Here is a 20,380-nt window from a genome sequence, read left to right as displayed (position 1 = left end):
CAAGAACAGACTAACTGAGCTCCAGTTAAGTGAAAAGGACCTTTTCTTTGACGATGGCTGGCCAGATTGCTGTCATAGAAACAAATTTTCACAATTTTTCAAAAATAGCAGATCTACAAGCTCGCAGCGCAGCACTCGGTGCCGCGCTGTGAGCTTGTAGATCTGCTGTGTTCAGGCCTAAATGGGTTAAAGAACATGTCGCCTGTGGTTGTCAGCGCTGGTCCTCAGTGGAGATAGGAGGACAGGGAGGTGATGTTGACCTTGGTGATCTCAGAGTGGTGGTCCTGGTTCTTGCGGATGCGGTAGAAGTGCTCCACGTAGCTGGAGCGGCCCAGCAGCTCCACAAAGTCCTCGTCGTGGGTGATGATGAGCAGCTGGAAGTTGCGCTGGCGAGATCGGCTCTTGATGATCCTGCGACACAAGCGGCGGAAAGGAAACTTAAAGGAGTAGTTCACCCCCAAAATGACTTTTTTTCTATTGATTACTCATGCCATGGAGAGTAGAGTTCAATAATATTTTTTGTTTTTTGTTGCATTCCTAAGACAAAAATGTGATAACAATAAATTTACCACCATCCGGAATCAATGGGGGTAAATTTACTCGAATCAAATTTTTGTCTTAGGAATGTGACAAAAAACAAAAAATATTATTGAACTCTACTCTCCATGGCATGAGTAATCAATAGAAAAAAAGTCATGTTGGGGGTGAACTACTCCTTTAAAGGGATATTCCACTTTCAAAAACACTTTTGGTCATTTTATCGTCTAATCAGGCTTTTGGGAACACCCAGGACAGTTTTTGAATTTCTTCATTCAGTATTTAGATATTTGATATTCATTTTCCCCCTTCCAGGACCTTCCTATACAAACCCATTGTAACTTCAAACTCCATTTTAACCATGATAGATTCAATGAAAACACCTGTCCTTTTTTTCTGGTGACTCCCGATACCCTCTGACTACGTGAGCAGGCCGTGTTTTTTCGATACATTTTTTCATTTATTTCTATAATTCTTTCGGGGAAATGAAAATTATGAAATACGATAAAAGATTATAAAAAATAAATGAAAAAAAAAAAGTTATCAAAAAAACACGGCCTGCTCACGTATTCGGAGGGTGTCAGGAGTCACCAGAAAAAAGGACAGGTGTTTTAATCGAATCTATCATGGTTAAAATGTAGTTTGAAGTTATAATGGGTTTGTATAGGAAGGTCCTAGAAGGGGGAGAATGGGGGGGAAATGAATATCAAATATCTAAATACTGAATGAAGAAATTCAAAAACTGTCATGGGTGTTCCCAAAAGCCTGATTAGACGATAAAATGACAAAACATTTTTTTGAAAGTGAAATATCCCTTTAAGTACATTTTACTCATATACAATAGATCAGTGTTTCTCAAACTTTCAATTTCAAGGTCTCCCCTTAACTCTTGACAGTAGAGCCCGACCGATACCATTTTTTCCGACCGATACCGATATCCGATGTTGGAGAGTGCTAGAGCACCGATACCGATACGATACCGATGTTTTGTAAAAAAAAAAAATATTCATTTAAGATCATTTAATTGACAGCTCGCCCCTCGGATAAATGGTCAGATTATTGCTTTTTTTGTGCTTTTCATGTCAAACTTTAAGTTTGGTCGCAGTTATCAATTTCTATTGCTTGTTGGATAATAATACTCTTTTAATTTGGGGGTTCTGCTGTGTTTTGTCTCGTTTATGAATTAATATGTGTCTTTTATCCAAACGTAAATGCATTGCCAAGCAATTAAACAACACAAGTTCTATAGTCTATAGTCAGACATCTATATTTCTCTGTGGATTTTCACATAGGCCTACACACCTTCCTCCACCGCAACATGAAAAATCAGAGTTAGACAGTGCATGTGGTGAGTGAACAACACACGAGAGGCAGCAGCTCCAGTAGTGTTGGCTTGCATCTTGGACTATTATACTGCACTCTGCTGGATAATTCTGGTATTGCCCACACATAGGCCTATATAACTCAGGGTTTCATGCTCTATCCGCAGACACGTTACAGACAATTAACTCAGTTACTGCCAATATGCCTTCTTTGGGTTCTCCCTGCCATAAATCTCCATAGACTTCCATGTAATTTATAGTGCACAGATCATGCACGCCCATGCACAGAGCATGCACCATGTTTGTGCAGGCTGTTCACAGCTTTCAAACAAAAAAATCAGATTGGAAATCCGTTCAGGCATTCTTGAGAAAATAGCCATTATGTTTTACGTTTCATGTTATGTAAGCAAAGATGGCTGCCCTGTATGAAAGATGGGGTTGTATGGGGGGTGGAACATGCAAAATCGCGATTGAAATCATGTTTATTAGATTTAATGGGGTCAAAAAAAAAAAAAATCAAAAAAAAATAAATATCGGTATCGGTGGAATAATTGACCGATACCGATACCGATACCGATACCTCCAAAACGACCGATATATCGAATTGACCGATATATCGGTCGGGCTCTACTTGACAGTGTACAAATGGAACCAAATGGACCCGTCATTTCTACACTGTACAGACTTCTATGGGTCAATTTAGACCCCCCTATAAAGGAACCCACAGAGTCCCTGGAATCCACTTTGAGAACCACTGCCATAGATATAAAGGCATTCCTGAGGATTTCGTTCTTATTTTTTGTGACATGGGAGTTGTGGAGGATGAGTTTCATTTTGTTTTTCACTGTCCAGTGTACAATGATGAAATACATTCTTTCTTTGATATACTATAAGAATCCAGATGTGTATTTGATGTCTGAATGTTGTAGGCTATGTAGGCTGTTAACTCTTATTCACTCAAGGCTCAGAACACCATTGACGAGTCACTCGCCAAAGCGTTGTTTCAGTAGTTTACGGGGAAAAAAAAAAAGAAAGAAAAAACTCACTGCTTTGTGTTTTTTTTGGGGCGAAAACAATCTACATTCAACTGCCAATAACTCTGCAACGGATTATTGCGACCTTACAGGGAGTGTGCGTGCACAGTTTTGCTGCCATCGTGTCAACAGTGCCAGAGATTAGCTGTCCACAGATGGAAGGACTTGTTGGGGTTGGGGAGTTGATTTTCATACCACACTAATCACAGGACGTTTTTGCATCCTTCCAACAACTTGCAGATGAATATTCCATTCCCAATTTTTTTTAGATTTACAAGTCCGTAACTTTGTCCGTAGTACATTTCCTGCCTTTCCCAACTTACCAGATGACACTACCCTAGACACTTTCTTGGCCCCATTACCATCTCTTAAAACACATACACAGCCATTTACAATATGCTTGTGCGCCTATACTGCCAGGAATATTATTAATTTCCAAGTTATGAGTACAGAAACCCAGCAGGCTTAAGTATGATTGCAGACTGTAGTACACATACTATACCACTAGAGAGTGCCCAACGATTAGGTCTTCCAGGCTGGACCAGCCTGGACCACGTGTGGACCATAATGGCCGCCTAATGGGCGCCGCCATTAGGGGCCGGTCCGGACGAACGGGAGCGATCCCGGACGCTGTGCGCGTCGTGCGCACGCCGTGTACAATCGTTTTTGCTCCTGGGTGACCACTCTGTCAGCCCAGCCACTTTTTTCCGAATGAAAATCCGTCTAAATATGGTAAAGTTTGATAAAGAAACGTTAGCTTTCCATGCTAAAAAAAGGCCTATGCTATGTTATGGGCAAACGATTTCCAGGTTACGTCATCGATGATCCATCGCAGAATCATTCTTTAGACTGAAATGAAGCTAGAAAGGTCAGTTCTTGCTCTAAAAATGTCAAAAAAATACCCAAAAAATCAGAAAATCATCAGCAAGGCGACGTTTGGCGATCTGGCTGCCTCAGCCCCCCCCAAAATTGGCGATTTGGCTGGCTAAGAGTTAAGGGTGCAATCTCACAGATTTATGAAGATACACAACTATTGGACTGACATCTTCCACTCTATATCAGGCATAGTGGGGCAAAGAGTGGAGCCTACCCCCTTGGGTGCTCTGTTTGGGGTCTTCCCCTCACTACCATCTCTCTCCAAATTGGAGAAGGATGTTTTGGCCTTCGTTACTCTGTTGGCCAGGAGACTAATTCTAATTAACTGGAAATCCCCTACCCCTCCCTCATACACTCACTGGTTGAGAGACACTTTGCACTGTCTCAAATTGGAGAAAATTAGACTTGCACTAAATGGCTCCACCGAGAAATTTGGGAAGGTATGGGGTCCTTTGTTCTAAATCTGAATCCAGCTCTAATTGAGGATATACTGTACTACGAGGATGCATGAGGTCCATTGGAGTTTGGATATGATGGGTTTGCTGTGTCGGGTGCGTTGTCCTGCTATGCGGATTATATGTATTTCATAGATATGGATATGTGTTGTTTGACTGATGTTTTTTTTTTTTCTGTTTGTGCTCACTTGTGTCTGTAACAACCTATTTTCTTTATCCTTCCTATATATTTTGTTATTGTCGTTTTGAGTGAAAACTTCAATCCTTGTACCACTGTTGTATATTTGATGTTTGTACACAGGGCTTAAAGCAAAAAAGTCCCGAGACGGAAATTTATTTTGCAACCCCCCCCCCCCCCCCCCCCTTGAAAAACGTCTTTTTTTTTTTACCGTTGATGCCATAGGCTATAACAGATTTCGGACACCAGGACCTGAATGGACATGTCAACCTTTTCATCCAGCCAAGTCGACCCGTGCTGAGCAGCCTTCCTTGAGTTCCTTCACAACTAAACTAACCGCTCCATATTGTCGCTGACTGAACCAATACCACACGTGGGTAATGTTATGTGAGAAACAATGCGACGTAGTGGAGAAACCTCCGCCTACTGCCATGAACACCAATCTTATATCTATGCATCGTTCCCAAATGAAACACCACCCCGGCCCGAAGTATTGCATTAGCATCTGTATGGATAACTTTTGTGAGTGACAAATAAATACCCTCGAATTTCTGATTTGCAAACATAACAAGTGTTCCGTTGCCTATTTTAATGCAAGATAATGTAAGCAAACATGATGTATTGTCAATTACGGCTGCCTTCTCTGTAAACACACTTTTAGATAATATAGCCTACGCCTACCTGCTGTTTACATGGCGTAAAACTCCAGTGACTTCCATTATTCCTGTGATTTCTTTTGGACACTGCTATCCATACAGAGAGAGCGACGTCTCAAATCGCCCATTACCTTGCAGCATGACATAATAACACCACCAGTGCAGCCGAGCGGAGGTCGCAAAAGTTTAACACACTTCCAAACGGTGTACATCGTTTAAGCCATAGGAGCATGATTTTCTATTCTTATGATAAATATGAACTTTAGCCAAACTATTGCGAGTAATCCACGTGATGTTTTGTTGTGCATCGTCGTAGCTACTCGCTTCCCGGTACAGCTGCAACAACCTTGCTAACAAACAGAGCCATTTCCTCTCAGTACAGCGAGCGGATTTCAAAATAAGAGCCACCGTAATCTGATCAAGTCAACAGTCAAGTCACGTCTACTGGTTTTATTTTTAAGTCTACTTACAGGAAGTAGTTGGACTAAACTGAATTAGAAGTACATGACACACCAGCACTCTGTACCGCACCACAGTGGAACGGATGCTATAAAAATAATTAGCGCAGATGGCTCGACTTTTTTATTTTTTTGCGAATCTGCTCTTAAATAGCCCCAAGGGACTCCTCAAGACGGAAATCCGTCCCCAGGACGGAGAACTTTAAGCCCTGTTGTACAAAAGAAGCTGCTACTCTTATTATCGTACCACTTCATTGTCTTAAATGCTTCATTTGAAAATCAAATAAACAAGGTTTAAAAAATAAATAAATACATAAATAAAAAAGCAATACTGGCAGCATAGGGTGAAGAGTAGAACAAAGGATTTCATGAATTAGCAAACTTTTTAGAAAAAGGCTGATGCACACCTTAAAAGGTCAGGTGCGTAGGATGAAAACGGTGCATACAGGTATATTCAGGACAGTCAATGTCTTTGATTTCACCATCAGAGATCCTATTATGACTCAAACCCCATGATGGACAGTTAGTGTCTCTGTGTGTGTGCGTGTGTGCGTGTGTGTGTGTGTGTGCGTGCGCGCGTGCGTGTGTGTGTGTGTGTGTGTGTGTGTGTGTGTACTAGGGCATTAATGACTTGTGATTTTTGCAAGTCGACTCGACTCAGTAAAAAGTCGAGTTGAAGTCGACTTTATCGTTTGATGACGTCGTCACATCACACACGACCCCCCAATTATTTTGGGGGGTTCCCAGATGATTAACTTAATGTGAAACATTGTTTTCTCACTCAACTGTAAACAAACCAACATAAAGTTTAAGTGTATAGAGAGGTAAGTGTAGAGGTAAGTGTATCTTCACATTTCTAAAGTGCCAATTTAAGGACTTTTTAATACCTCTAAAATGACAAATTAAACATTGGCCAAATTGTCAAATATATAGAGGCAGAAATTGTGAAAATAGCTGATCTACATGCAGATCTACATGCAGATCTACATGCTGATCTACATGCTGATCTACATGCTCACAACGCCTCACGTTGCGAGGCGTTGTGAGCATGTAGATCAGCTATTTTCACAATAGAAAGTATTTATTTTTGAGCGGTGCAAACCGCTCCTATGAACCGCTTTTTTACCAAAATTATGATGTCACTAATGATGATGACATGAGTTAGCTAGACCAATGAAACACTTCGATTCTGTTGATTTGTCCATGATGTCATAGGCTCAGAGGCACCCGATTGGTTCACCCTGATTTAGAACGCGTTTAGGCCGGAGAAAATACGTCATAAAAAATGATGTCATAGACACACGGAGGCACCCGATTGGTTCACTCTTTACGCGCGCACACACACAGAGAAAAGAACAAGTCTTGAAAATCGAAGTCCACAATATATTATACTCCCTAAATATGTTTGCACCGCTAACTTTGCACGGGTGCGATTTTTTTTCCCCCAACTTTGACTTTCTCTGGTGGGAGTCGACTTGTGTAATGAAGTCGACTTGTCGACTTTTTTGTTGATGCCCTAGTGTGTACTGACTCTAGGAGGGCTCATGTGTGTGTGTGTGTGTGTGTGTACTGACTCTAGGAGGGCCCGTGTGTGTGTGTGTGTGTGTGTGTGTGTACTGACTCTACGAGCGCGTGGGCCAGTGATTCGATGTTCTCTCTGTCCAGGTTGGTGGTGGGCTCGTCCAGGGCCAGGATCCCACAGTTCAGACAGAAGGTCTCGGCCAGGGCCAGTCGAATGATCAGCGACGCAAGCACCTACACACACACACAGACACACACACACACAGACAGACACACACACACGCGCACACACACACACTCGTTCAAGCTAAAGCGGAGCTAAAACAGAAGATTTTCTTTTTTCTTTCTTTTTTCCCCCCCGAGCGAGCGCCGTTTTGGTCCGTCGCCAAGGATGTGATATGAAAATGTCATATCACGATTATTGTGTCAATTTACGATTTACGATATTATCGCGATAATTAGAATACCCCCAACATCCATTATCCTGGGGCGGAACATTTGCCAAAAAAATAGCAGATCTACAAGCTCGCAACTGGTCACGTTGCGAGCTTGTAAATCGTCTATTTTTTTGGCAAAGAGATTTGGTAGAGTAGGAAAAAAAAGACTATCAAATACGTATATTATAAGTACGTTTTTTACCAATAGAGGGTTTAAGTGGTACCAGATATGCAGCACAGCAAATAAAAGGTGAATTGATCCCAGTGCATGACAGAGGACGATTTCACGATAAATTAACCCATTTAGGCCTAGAATTATTCAATGCTTTAACCAGTGAAAAATAGCAGATATACAAGCTCACAGCGCGGCACCGAGTGCCGCGCTGCGAGCTTGTAGATCTGCTATTTTTGAAAAAGTCGTGAAAATGTGTGCAAATCTTTGAATATATGTATTTTCAAAGCGAACGTTTGTAACTCAAATTTTGCTTCTGGGTTGTCCCTGGAACTAGATATTTTGAAATGGGGGTCCGTGGCCAAATAAATATCATTTTGGGAGTCCTTCACATGAAAAGGTTTGAGCACCACTGACACAGTAGTCTCTCAAGAACAGACTAACTGTGAAAAGGACCTTTTCTTTGACGATGGCTGGCCAGATTGCTGACATAGAAACAGGTTTTTTTCCCCAAAAATCTTATTAGGATTCAAAAGACACTTATAGAATCGGGTCAAAATTCTAATTTTCACGATTTTTCAAAAAATAGCAGATATACAAGCTCACAGCGCGGCACCGAGTGCCGCGCTGCAAGCTTGTATATCTGCTATTTTTTTTTATATTTAAAGCATAAAATATTGCGTCATATTGTGTTCAGGCCTAAATGGGTTAAATCTCCACGATATGATTTACTGTGAGCGTTTTTTTAATCACGATAAATCGCTTATCGTCCCGTCCCCACCTTCTGTCCAGCGCTGCAGCGGCCTCATGTCCAAGGCTGTGTCTCCCTTCAAAAATAAAATAGCAAAAATATACAAGCTCACAGCGTGCTTCGAGCTTGTAGATCTGCTATTTTTTAAAAATCGTGAAAATGTGTGCCAAGAAACCTATGTTTCCATGTCAGTGATGCTCAAACTTTTTCATGTGAAAGACCCCCCCCCCCCCCCCCATCTCAAAATATTTAGTTCCAGGGACCCCCCCAGAAGCAAAATTTGAGTTACAAATGTTCACTTAAAAAAATACATATATTCAAAGATTTGCGCACATTTTCACGACTTTTCCAAAAATAGCAGATCTACAAGCTCGCAGCGCGGCACTCGGTGCCGCGCTGTGAGCTTGTATATCTGCTATTTTTCAATAGCTAAAGTTACTAGGGCCCCTCCACCTGGGGGCCCTGGTAAGTGTATCTTCACTTACGCTAAAATTAAATCTCCACGATATGATTTACTGCGAGCGTTTTTCTATCACGATAAATGGCTTATCGTCCCATCACCCCACCTTCTGTCCAGCGCTGCAGCGTCCTCTCATGTCCAAGGCCGTGTCTCCCTTCATCATCACCACCCTGTAGTTGTACACCCTCCTCCTCACCCCCGCAGAGTTGGACTCTTCCGCGTCAGACCTGATCTCCACGTATTCAATGTCTGCACCCATGCACACGCGCACACACACACATACATGCACGCACGCACGCACGCACACGCAAAGGAAGGAGGAGTTAAGAGCAGGGGTTTCCAAACGTTTCCAAACCATGTCCTCCAAATAGCCATAGCTTCTGACTAAGGCCCCCCCATTGTGAAATGGCTTAAAAAAACAAATACAGAAATAGCGGAAATAGCTGAACAGAAGTGTATTAGGTGACAGGACAGTGGTCCCTGGTTTAAACAAAAAAGAATACATCATTATTGTAAAGGTTGGACTTGTCAGAGCAGCCAGAATCCTTCAGCGTAATTGGAAAGTTTCAAGAACACCTCGGCTTAAAGAGTGGAATGAGGAAATGATTAAAATGATAATAATGAATCATAATGAATACATGCTGGGCAGTGTGAATGGAGAGGGAAAGTTCTAAGAGATATGGGATAGGTGTAGGGAGTATATGAACCTTAAGGGGAGACATGGCAGGTGAAAAATAGATTGTTTTACTATTTTGCTTCCTAAACATGCCTTCTTTCAAACGAATGCAAAATTAACGTTCAATATACACATATAGATGTTCATTTCATACGTGAAGGTGCCGAGTTAACAGCATTTGTTTTCATACATATTTTAAAAAATATAGATATAGACAATAAAAAATAAATAAAAGATGAATCAAAGAAACATGGCCCCCTCACGTACTAGGAGGGCAGTATGAGTCACCAGAACCGAGGACAGGTGTTTTTGATGAATCTAACATGATTAAAATGGAGTTTGAAGTTACAATTGGTTTGTATAGGATGGGGGTGTGTCCGATCTTTAAAGGCCGTTTTCTCAAAATGTGTTTTTCCTCATACTTAGGTACATAAATCTCCACTTCAGTTGCACCCACATACACCAAACCTTCCAGTTTTATTCTTATCTATACCCTGAAGATATTTACAGAGGGGTTTGTTGATATATCATTCATAGCCTGATTTACATCACATTTTATCACTAAAACATGGCGAAAATGGGTTTTTTATGACTGTTGACACTATTTTATGATTTATGGAGTGATAAAAAGAGATATCTAAAATCCCCTCTGTAATTTGTTTTGTCTCTAATATGTCAAGAAAGGGAAACAATAGTTTTGAACCTGGCATTATCCAGATTTATGTACCTGAAAAGTATGCAAATTGGGCATTATTAGCGCCTCAATGACTCATTCAAAAATCATTAGTCTTGATGTAGGTAATCAACTGGAAAAGTTTCATTGTTGTAGCTATTAGTTTTCTTTTCACCCTATTCACCTGTAGTGTCTCGCCTTTAAAAATGTTCCTACTTGTACTGTACTTGTATTTATTTGATTTATTATTATAATTTTTTTTAAAGAATCCCCAAACTGCACCGACCTGGAACGGGTCAATTCAGAGCAGCTGCGACTGGTTTTTATGTTGCAACTGGTTGCGGTTTGTGAATCATTGATGTGGACTGGACTTTAAAGCATTGGTTCCCAAACATTTTAGCTTGTGACTATTAGAAGCAGACAGGGGCGTCACACCAAATTCTGGGCCCTGGGTACAAGGATTCACTGCGGGCCCCCCATGAATGTTAACTATTGAAAAATAGCAGATATACAAGCTCACAGCGCGCTGCGAGCTTGTAGATCTGCTATTTTTGAAAAATCGTGAAAATGTGTGCCAAGAAACCTGTTTCCATGTCAGTGATGCTCAAACTTTTTCATGTGAAAGACCCCCCCCCCATCTCAAAATATTTAGTTCCAGGGACCCCCCAGAAGCAAAATTTGAGTTACAAATGTTCACTTAAAAAAATACATATATTCAAAGATTTGCGCACATTTTCACGACTTTTCCAAAAATAGCATATCTACAAGCTAGCAGCGCGGCACTCGGTGCCGCGCTGTGAGCTTGTATATCTGCTATTTTTCAATAGCTAAAGTTACTAGGGCCCCTCCACCTGAGGCCCTGGTAACTCAGTCCCACTTTCCTACACCTTGTGACGCCCCTGGAAGCAGACATTGTGAAAATAGATCTACATGCTCACAACGCCGTTGGAGCATGGGAACGCTTGCATAGGGAGATGGATGAAGAAGGAAGAGACAAACACCTTGGCCCCTGTAGGTGCTGCGCCACAGATCCCTGATGATCTTATTGATCTCATCCATCTTCATGCTGTGGAACTTCATGATGGTTCTGGGGAGACAAACAGACACACAATCAAATAGAGCTTAGGCACAGTGCAATCCTTACAGATAGATACTTAGGCTTTATTGGGATTATTGAATGCTTTAGCTATTGAAAAATAGCAGATATACAAGCTCACAGCGCGGCGCTGCGAGCTTGTAGATCTGCTATTTTTGAAAAAAGTCGTAAAAAATGTGTGCAAATCTTTGAATATATGTGTTTTCAAAGCGAACGTTTGTAACTCAAATTTTGCTTCTGGGTGGTCCCTCCCTGGAACTAAATATTTTGAGATGGGGGTCCGTGGCCAAATGAATATCATTTTGGGGGTCCTTCACATGAAAAGGTTTGAGAACCACTGACATAGCTGTCTCTCAAGAACAGACTAACTGAGCTCCAGTTAAGTGAAAAGGACCTTTTCTTTGACGATGGCTGGCCAGATTGCTGACATAGAAACATAGGTTTTTCAAAAAAACATAGAAGGATTCAAAAGACACTTATAGAATCGGGTCAAATTTCTAATTTTCAAAAATAGCAGATCTACAAGCTCGCAGCGCGACACTCGGTGCCGCGCTGTGAGCTTGTATATCTGCTATTTTTCAGTAGAGTAACTAAAAACATGTGCTTAAGTCGAATTTTGAGGTATTTGTACTTTACTGGAGTATGTCCAACGTTCGGTACTTTTATTTCTACTCCACTACATCTCAGTGGAAAATATTGTACTTTTACTCCACTACATTTGTTTGAACGGTTTTCTGAAAAGATTTGCTCAAATTTTCAAGTTTTTTCAAAAATAGCTCATAGCGAGTTTGTTTGTATATCTGCTATTTTTGAATAGCCAAAGTGTAAAAAAATAATACTTAAAGTAATAGTGAAAAAAGGGCTCGACAAGGTGCCATTACCCTCACCAGCAGCCATAAAGCATCATTGTATGCAACCTTTAGTTTTTGCATGCTGCTAGCCTTGTAGTTGCTCCACAGGTGAGCAGTACACAACGGTGTACAAATGCCATAGACTGTAAAAAAATAAAATATGGACGGTGCGAAGCCATTGGTTTCTATGTGGCGAAAATGGCGCTTTTTTTGTCCCTTGTATGGGTCGCCATCATTGTTTGAATGGTACCCCAGGAATCATAAGGAATGCTATGGCTGCCAACGGTCACATGCAACCGCAGGGATACATGGGAGAATGTGGTCGGAGCCTCCCGAAATAAAGCACACAAAGAAGAACACAGCCGGCTGGTATCAGTTTAGTTGGCAACTTTATCATCAATTTTAACATAAATGGGACCATATTTGCACAAAACGTATATCATGGTAATTGAAAGGCAGTTTTTCACTAGCGACAGGAACCGTAAAGTATTTATGACGATGTTTATTAAAGGAGCTATAGTCAACTTTTTCTTGAAAAACGGATGCTAAAATAAAAATAATGTTTCGAAAATATTTTATAAAAAAATAAGCTTCATATATGTGTTTCTATTCAAAAATGACCACAAAAAGCGTAAAATAATGATAAAATAATTATTTTGGCCATTGTCAGACTGACACTTTGTTTACATTCTAGTCTATAGACTAGGATGTAAACAAAGTGTCGGCCCTACAATGAAAAAGTTGACTATAGCTCCTTTAAGGTTAGAAAAATCAAAGAGGAAAATGAATGGGGTCCAGTGGAGAAAAACATTTTTTTGGTACCTCGCGGGAGGGAAAACAGCGTAACTAGCGGCCAATCATGGGATCTTTCTCTTCCGGGAAAGCTTCATGAATAATCCAGCCAACAACACGCCTGACAAATGCCTTAGAAATTGAGAACTTGACATCTGCAGAGCACTTGTGTTTGCCTGGGCATACAGTTTGCACTTTGCAGCACTGCCAATGGATGTCTTTGTCATCTGTGAGATCAGAGATAAAATGACCACGGTGCTTAATCTCACCGCACCCAAGAAGAATTTTACTTGCTACCGAGAATTGAACAATCATACTGGGAACAAATCCCCAGAAGCGGTTGTACGCCTGGGAAAAGATGGCTAATCATCCTTGTACCTAGGGTGGTTGACAACTGTATCACCGATGACACAGCCAGTTTGACACGAGTTCAGTTTCCTAGACAGAAAATGACTGAATCTGTAGGGCAACAGATAAGGACAACTTTGGATGTTTACATGCAGTCCACAGTCATAAGTTCATATCTAGACAATAATATAAGTTGCTTTTTGAAAAGGTAGATCTGGGAATAACTTATAACTTAAAGTTATACCATGTAACTTATTTTATAAAACAAATCTTAAAATTGTCCTAACTGTTAAATCGCTAAAGTTTTAGAACACCCACTCCGTTATTTTCAGCTTCTAAAGCCTTCTCTTTATATGTTTTCTATGATCCTTGCCGGGGTCCGGTTTTCGCGGAAAAATAGCGTCATCTGCATCATCTGTATACATTGGCCAATCACATCGCGGATCATACACACATGATACACTACCGGCCAATCACAGCTTATCTGCCATGGTCTTCAGGAAGTAGCCTCGCTCAGCTACAGTGTTTACCATGGTGAAGGATTCTTAACCTCTTAATCCCTAAATCCTGGCCAGAAAATTACGTTCTACCATGCGTTCTACCCCTCCACGGATTTGTATCGGTCGCGGTGGTTTGCGGCGCCGCTCCGGTGGTCCGCGACGACTCCGGGCGAAAAACTTCCGAAAAAAGCAATACCGCTACTGACCACTAGTTTAGCAACTTACACAGTATAGCTTTAAGTTACTATAACTGCTGAAAAAGCAGCTGTACGGATATGAATAATCATGCCATCAATGAGTATGACTATTTGTACATATTGTATATTAATTGTACTTGGTATAATATTAAAAAGCAGCTAGTGAGGTCCTGGAAGCCTCACTAACAGTTAAATATTACATTAAATGTATATTGATGATAAAAGTGTTTTTATATTTGTTATGGAGCAGGGTGGACTTGACTCCTGTCATCACAATATGTTATTCACTGGATTTTTTCTGAATGTGGGGGCGGAGTGGATTTATAGCTGTTCAATCACTGAGTTCCAAAATGTATATAGCATTTATTGTTTATAAGAATGCCAAATTTCAACAATAAAAAGGTACCGTTTATCCACATTATTTGAATTTCCAGCATTTTCAGTCCTAAACCAAGTTTTCTATATTCTTTAAATGTTTTAATTGTTGTTGGTGGAAATCTTGTCCAAAACCCTTCCTTTTTTATTGTAATTTCCAAAATATTTCTAAAATAGTGAAAATAGCCAATCTACAAGTGCACAATGCGTGCTTGCAGATTTTCAATACTGTGCAACACTCTAATTTACAAAAATAAAATAATCAAGCTGATCTGAATGTATGGCTGACTGATTCTTTCATTGTGGCTCTTCACAGGACAGAATCCAAACATAACACAGGATCTGAATTCAGGTTGGACCTCATTTTTCAACCGTAAGCCTCTGAGATTCATGTTGAGCTAAAAAATAATAATAGTAATAGTTTGGAAGTCAGACAAGAAAACCACATATGAAACTCACACAGAGCAACTCACGACTCGGGCTGCCCGATTATGACTAAAATGATTATCCAGATGATGTTGCTTAATAATGTAATCATGTTTATTGATCATGAATGCTGATTACAATGATGTTTGCCTGGGAAAATGGTTTTGTACTATTTTCAATGCTTTTGTTCTACATTATGCTTTAATATCACGGTCTGCCATATCTTTGCCAAATAGTCAGCCGGGAAGAAACCTTGTACAGTATCATTTAAACTTTTTTTTACCCCCCGGTAAATTAATGCATACAACAGTGTCTCACAAAAGTAGTTAAAGCTATACTGTGTAAGTTGCTCAACTAGTGGTCAGAGCTGTATGGCAAACCGCGGTCGCGTTCGCGTCTTTCGGCCGGTTTTCGCCGCGGACCGGGCCTCTCGCCACCGCGTCTGCATGCAGCTCGCCGAGATCTATCTTTAGATGGGTCCCTGGTTCCTGTGCGTTCAGGCATTCCGGAGAAACGGACTCCTTCACCCGAGAATATGGTGTTGTTATGTTGAGGCAAGCTACTTCCTGAGAAGTCAGCAAGATGCGCCTGTGATTGGCCGGTAGTGTACCATGTGTTAATGAACGGCGATATGATTGGCCAACGTATACACATGATGCAGATGACGTCATTTTGCCGCGGAATTCTCCCCCCCTCACGGCTCATAGAAAACATATAAAGAGAAGGCTTTAGAAGCTGAAATTAACGGAGTGGGGGTTCTAAAACTTTAGCAATTTAACAGCTAGGACAATTTTAAGATTTGTTTTATAAAAAAAGTTACATGGTATAACTTTAAAGTATCAGCCATACAAGCAATGTAGGGCAATGTCAACACGTTCATATTTTTCAATATTTTATATTAGTATTTGAAAATGTTCCAGCCGACAGCAACGATGTGGGTGTCAACACGATGATCACAGGTCTTGGAATGAATAATGAATCCAATACTTTCAATCTGTGGTAGGCCTATACGTGGTTTTGGGTGATGAAAGTGTTGACTCATCGTGACATATTTTGCCAAAGCGTCGTTCTACGAAAGATCAGAACAATGATAAACGCTAATTAGAAAGCAGAGGCTGGTAAAAAGAAGAAAAGAAAAAAAAAGAAGAAAAAGATAAAAGAATAACCAGTGCCACATTCCTTTAGTTTAACCCATTTAGGCCTGGGATTATTGACTGCTTTAAATATTGAAAAATAGCAGATATACAAGCTCACAGCGCGGCACCGAGTGCCGCTCTGCGAGCGCTGCGAGCTTGTAGATCTGCTATATTTGAAAAAGTTGTGAAAATGTGTGCAAATCTTTGAATATATGTATTTTTAAAGAGAATGTTTAACTCAAATTTTGCTTCTGGGTGGTCCCTGGAACTAGATATTTTGTGATGGGGGGGGGGGTTCCTTGGTCAAATACATGTCATTTTGGGGGTCCTTCACATGAAAAAGTTTGAGAACCACTGACATAGTAGTCTCTCAAGAACAGACTAACTGAGCTCCAGTTAAGTGAAAAGGACCTTTTCTTTGAAGGATTCAAAAGACACTTATAGAATCGGGTCAACATTCTAATTTTCACGACTTGGTGCCGCGCTGTGAGCTTGTAGATCTGCTATTTTTCAATAGTTAAAGCATAACATAATGATACACAATAATGTGTACCCGTTCTAAAATTAAACTGGACTGGACTGCTTTTTTCGGTGTACACCAAAATCCCCCAAATCTCCTGTGCTGTTTTCGACATTTATCTTAAAATCTGGAGATTCACCTATAATGGCATCATGCCCCCAAAACAGGTTAAAAAAAGAATAAACTGTCAATATTTTATATGTTACAACAACTCATGATGCCGCCCTTAAACAGATCTAACTTGCTTTATACATTACAACTCCATTATACAGCCCGGAAACATAGCGTTTCAGTGGTGTTTGTGCATTCGGAAGCCTGATACAGAACTGTGTGAAATGTGACTGACGGATGCATTGGTAGATACAGTGGGGAAATTAAGTATTCGATACACTGCCGATTTAGCAGGTTAGCCCACTTACAAAAAATGGAGAGATCTGCAATTATTATCATAGGTATACTTCAACTATGAGACAGAATAAAAAAAAAAGGTAACAACTTCAAACGTGGGTCAATAGGATGCAATTAATACAGGTAAGGAGTGTAGAATAGGAGGGCTTCTAAAAGAACATTTTACAGTTCTGTGAGAGCCAGAATTCTTGCTAATTAGTAGGTGATCAAATACTTATTTCATGCAATGAAATGCAAATGAATTATTTAAAAATCATACAATGTGATTTCCTGGAATTTCTTTTTAGATTTTGTCTCTCATAGTTGAAGTATACCTACGATGAAAATTGCAGACCTCTCCATTTTTTGTAAGCGGGCAAACCTACTAAATCGGCAGTGTATCAAATACTTATTTCCCCCACTGTAGCTGGATTCTAACTCCGGGCTTTGCAATTAGTGAATGGGCAACACATTAAACAAATGCTGTACATATTTGGACAACTTATGCAATTCCATATCAAGACTGGAAAGGCTGAAGACATCGGCTGCTCAGACATAGAAGGACAAAAGCAGGGACACTTTGGCGTGGTTTGGTTAGCTGTAGCTGCTTGCACTTTCATCCGACTTAAAAAGCTGGCTATTGGTTTTACAGAAGTATGCAGTGTCTCTAGACTGTCATGATCAATGTGCTATTGGTCTCAACAGCAGCCTACAGCAGTGGTTCTCAAACTTTGATATTTGAAGGTCTCCCCTTAACAACTTGGGGGCCAAACTCGTTCAGTAACGAGATACGGCCGCTGGAGGTCGCTGTGCCAAAACTCAATTGTCTCGTCCCTCAACGAGACAAAGGGTTAACTTGGTTACATGCAGCTGCATGCATCCTGTGTACCCTGTGAAAGACCCTGGTCCATACGTCATAACCATAGAGTATATATAAAATAGAGAGCGGACGAGCCCCGCCCCCACTATCATTTCAATGCAAGTGCTCAGTGGCGTTTTGAAGCAACGGCTACGTGCTAGCATGTAGCTAATCCAGGTGCATTCTGGGGGAAATTGGCCACTATTCGAGACCACAAATGACGTCACGCTGCTCTCCGCTCACAGGAAGGATACCCTGGTAGTGGGGCCAAACCCCCAGAATGCACCTGGATTAGCTACATGCTAGCACGTAGCCGTTGCTTCAAATCTAGCCCTGGGTTCTGGGGGCTTGGTCATAACGTGGCTCGCGGAGAAACAAAATGGCGCGTCTAGGCTGCATTGATTTCTATTCTATGCTGAAACATAAAAAGGGCTTTATCTATGAATAAGGTGCAAAGAACGCCAGGGAAGCAGAGATCTGCCTGTTTTCACGGCGACACTTTACCGCGATGGTCGGCCCCGGTTTGGATTTTAGTTTTGCGAGCGTTTGTAAACAAATGGATTATCCTCCTCAATCGTCAGCGGACACTCACGTGCACACGCACAAAGTTTCCGAGGCTCTTCAAAATTAAAGCGTAAGTGAACGACGGCAGCAGCAACAGCTAGAAATGTTAGAAACCTTGGCTTCCCATGTGTTAACTGTAACAGTGTACAAATGGAACCAAATGGACCCGTTACTTGTAAGGGTCAATTTGGAGAGTCCCCGAAATCCACTTTGAGAAACACTGGCCTACAGTGTCTGGATCAGTTACTTTTGAAGTCAGATGAAAATGACTCATAACCAATCGTAATCAGAAAGAATTTCTGATTCTGACTCGTAAGATCAAAGTTCTGATGGTGTTGCGACTGTTGTCAGAGACAAACAGAGATGCTATCCGACCGACACCACCGCACCTTTCTTTCTTTGAATTAGTGATCCTACAGTCTAGCAGCACTGGTAGTGCAACAAACAGAGATTGCTTGCCTCTACGACGTCACTGCAGTGACCAAAATTGCAGACAAGATCGTCACTGGATGCCTCCCTCCCACACCATTAATAGTTTGAGTTGCTTTCATCTGCATTCCGCAGCTTTTGAAGTCCACAGACCAACACTCGCTCATTAACCCATTTAGGCCTAGAATTATTGAATGCTTTAACCAGTGAAAAATAGCAGATATACAAGCTGCGAGCTTGTAGATCTGCTATTTTTGAAAAAAATCGTGAAAATGTGAGCAAATCTTTGAATATATGTATTTTCAAAGCGAACGTTTGTAACTCAAATTTTGCTTCTGGGTGGTCCCTGGAACTAGATATTTTGAGATGGGAGTCCGTGGCTAAATACATATCATTTTGGGGGTCCTTCACATGAAAAGGTTTGAGAACCACTGACATAGTAGTCTCTACAAGAACAGACCAACTGAGCTCCAATTAAGTGAAAAGGACCTTTTCTTTGACGATGGCTGGCCAGATTGCTGACATAGAAACATGGGTTTTTCAAAAAAATCTTAGAAGGATTCAAAAGACACTTATAGAATCTGGTCAAAATTCGAATTTTCACGATTTTTCAAAAATAGCAGATCTACAAGCTCGCAGCGCGGCACTCGGTGCCGCGCTGTGAGCTTGTATATCTGCTATTTTTCAATAGTTAAAGCAATAAAATAATGATACACAATGTAGTGTACCCGTTCTGAATGGATTAATTCCTTCAGTCATCAGACAGTCACCGAGTATCACAGGAAACGGAGATAAGGTGCAATAAGTAGGTCAAACATGTGACCTCATTCCATGTCATTTCAAAATATACATGACGACAAGTGATTTCACTTCAGTTTTGTGTGCTATAACTGCGTTTAGTAAACATTTGTGTTCTTTCATTTGGTCTGTATCGTTTTCTTTCTAATAGAGTAGTTAAAGATAAGATCAAGCGCTCGGGTGGCACGGTGGTAAAGTCCCTTGCTCACCACCAACGAAGGTTGTGGGTTTGAATCCCCTGTGGTGCTCACTGGCAGGTGAGTCAGGAGGATACAACAGCAGTGACAACACACAGAAATGTGTGTGGGGAGGAATCAATTATAACAACTAAATCGGGGCAAAAAAAGAAAACTAAATTATTGGCAACTCTAAATTAGGAAGGGGGAAAAAATAAGTTAAGAAAGACCGGTTTCATGAAGAAAATGAAAAAAGAAAAGGGGGTAGGGGAACGAGCAAATTTTGTTGAGACAGTTAATTACATGTATGTTTGCCAATTGCTCACAAGATGAAAAAAGACGTTTCCTAAGCGCTACTGGTATGCTTCAGACCACCGGTGCTCATGGAAGGGAATAATGTTCAAGAGGGAGGAAGACTATGCCAAAAATGTAAAAGAAATGCAAAAAAAAAAAAAAAAAAAAAATCCAGCTCCAGGCACTCAAGGTGGATTTAGTTGGTTAACACATGAGCTGCTAAGGTTTATAACATTTCTAGCTGTTGCTGGCGCCACCATTCACTTACGCTTTATTTTGAAGTGCCTCGGAAGCTTCGTGCGTGTGCACGTGGGTGTCCGCTGACGATTGAGGAAGATAATCCCTTTGTTTACAAAAGCTCGCGAAACTATAATCCAAAACGGGGCCGACCATCGCGGTAAAGTGTCGCCGTGAAAACAATCAGAT

At 40.9% G+C, this 20,380-nt stretch overlaps 1 protein-coding gene across 1 annotated transcript in view; it reads right to left on the bottom strand.

The window, feature by feature from the left end:
• Positions 1-203: 203 nt before the first annotated feature.
• rad50 (RAD50 homolog, double strand break repair protein) overlaps positions 204-20,380 on the bottom strand; it is an 80,919-nt gene continuing 60,742 nt past the window's right edge. The window contains exons 25-28 of the mRNA XM_080748394.1: positions 11,208-11,293; positions 8,964-9,106; positions 7,138-7,271; positions 204-411 (exon numbers count right to left, since the gene is read on the bottom strand). Of these exons, the coding sequence (XP_080604520.1) occupies positions 225-411; positions 7,138-7,271; positions 8,964-9,106; positions 11,208-11,293 (550 nt within the window). The 3' untranslated portion in view covers positions 204-224. The remainder of the gene's footprint in view (positions 412-7,137; positions 7,272-8,963; positions 9,107-11,207; positions 11,294-20,380) is intronic.

This window comes from Nannobrachium achirus, assembly GCF_963921795.1.
Source record: "Nannobrachium achirus genome assembly, chromosome: 19".
Taxonomy (NCBI): Eukaryota; Metazoa; Chordata; class Actinopteri; order Myctophiformes; family Myctophidae; genus Nannobrachium; species Nannobrachium achirus.
This window is presented reverse-complemented; position numbering and strand designations above follow the sequence as displayed.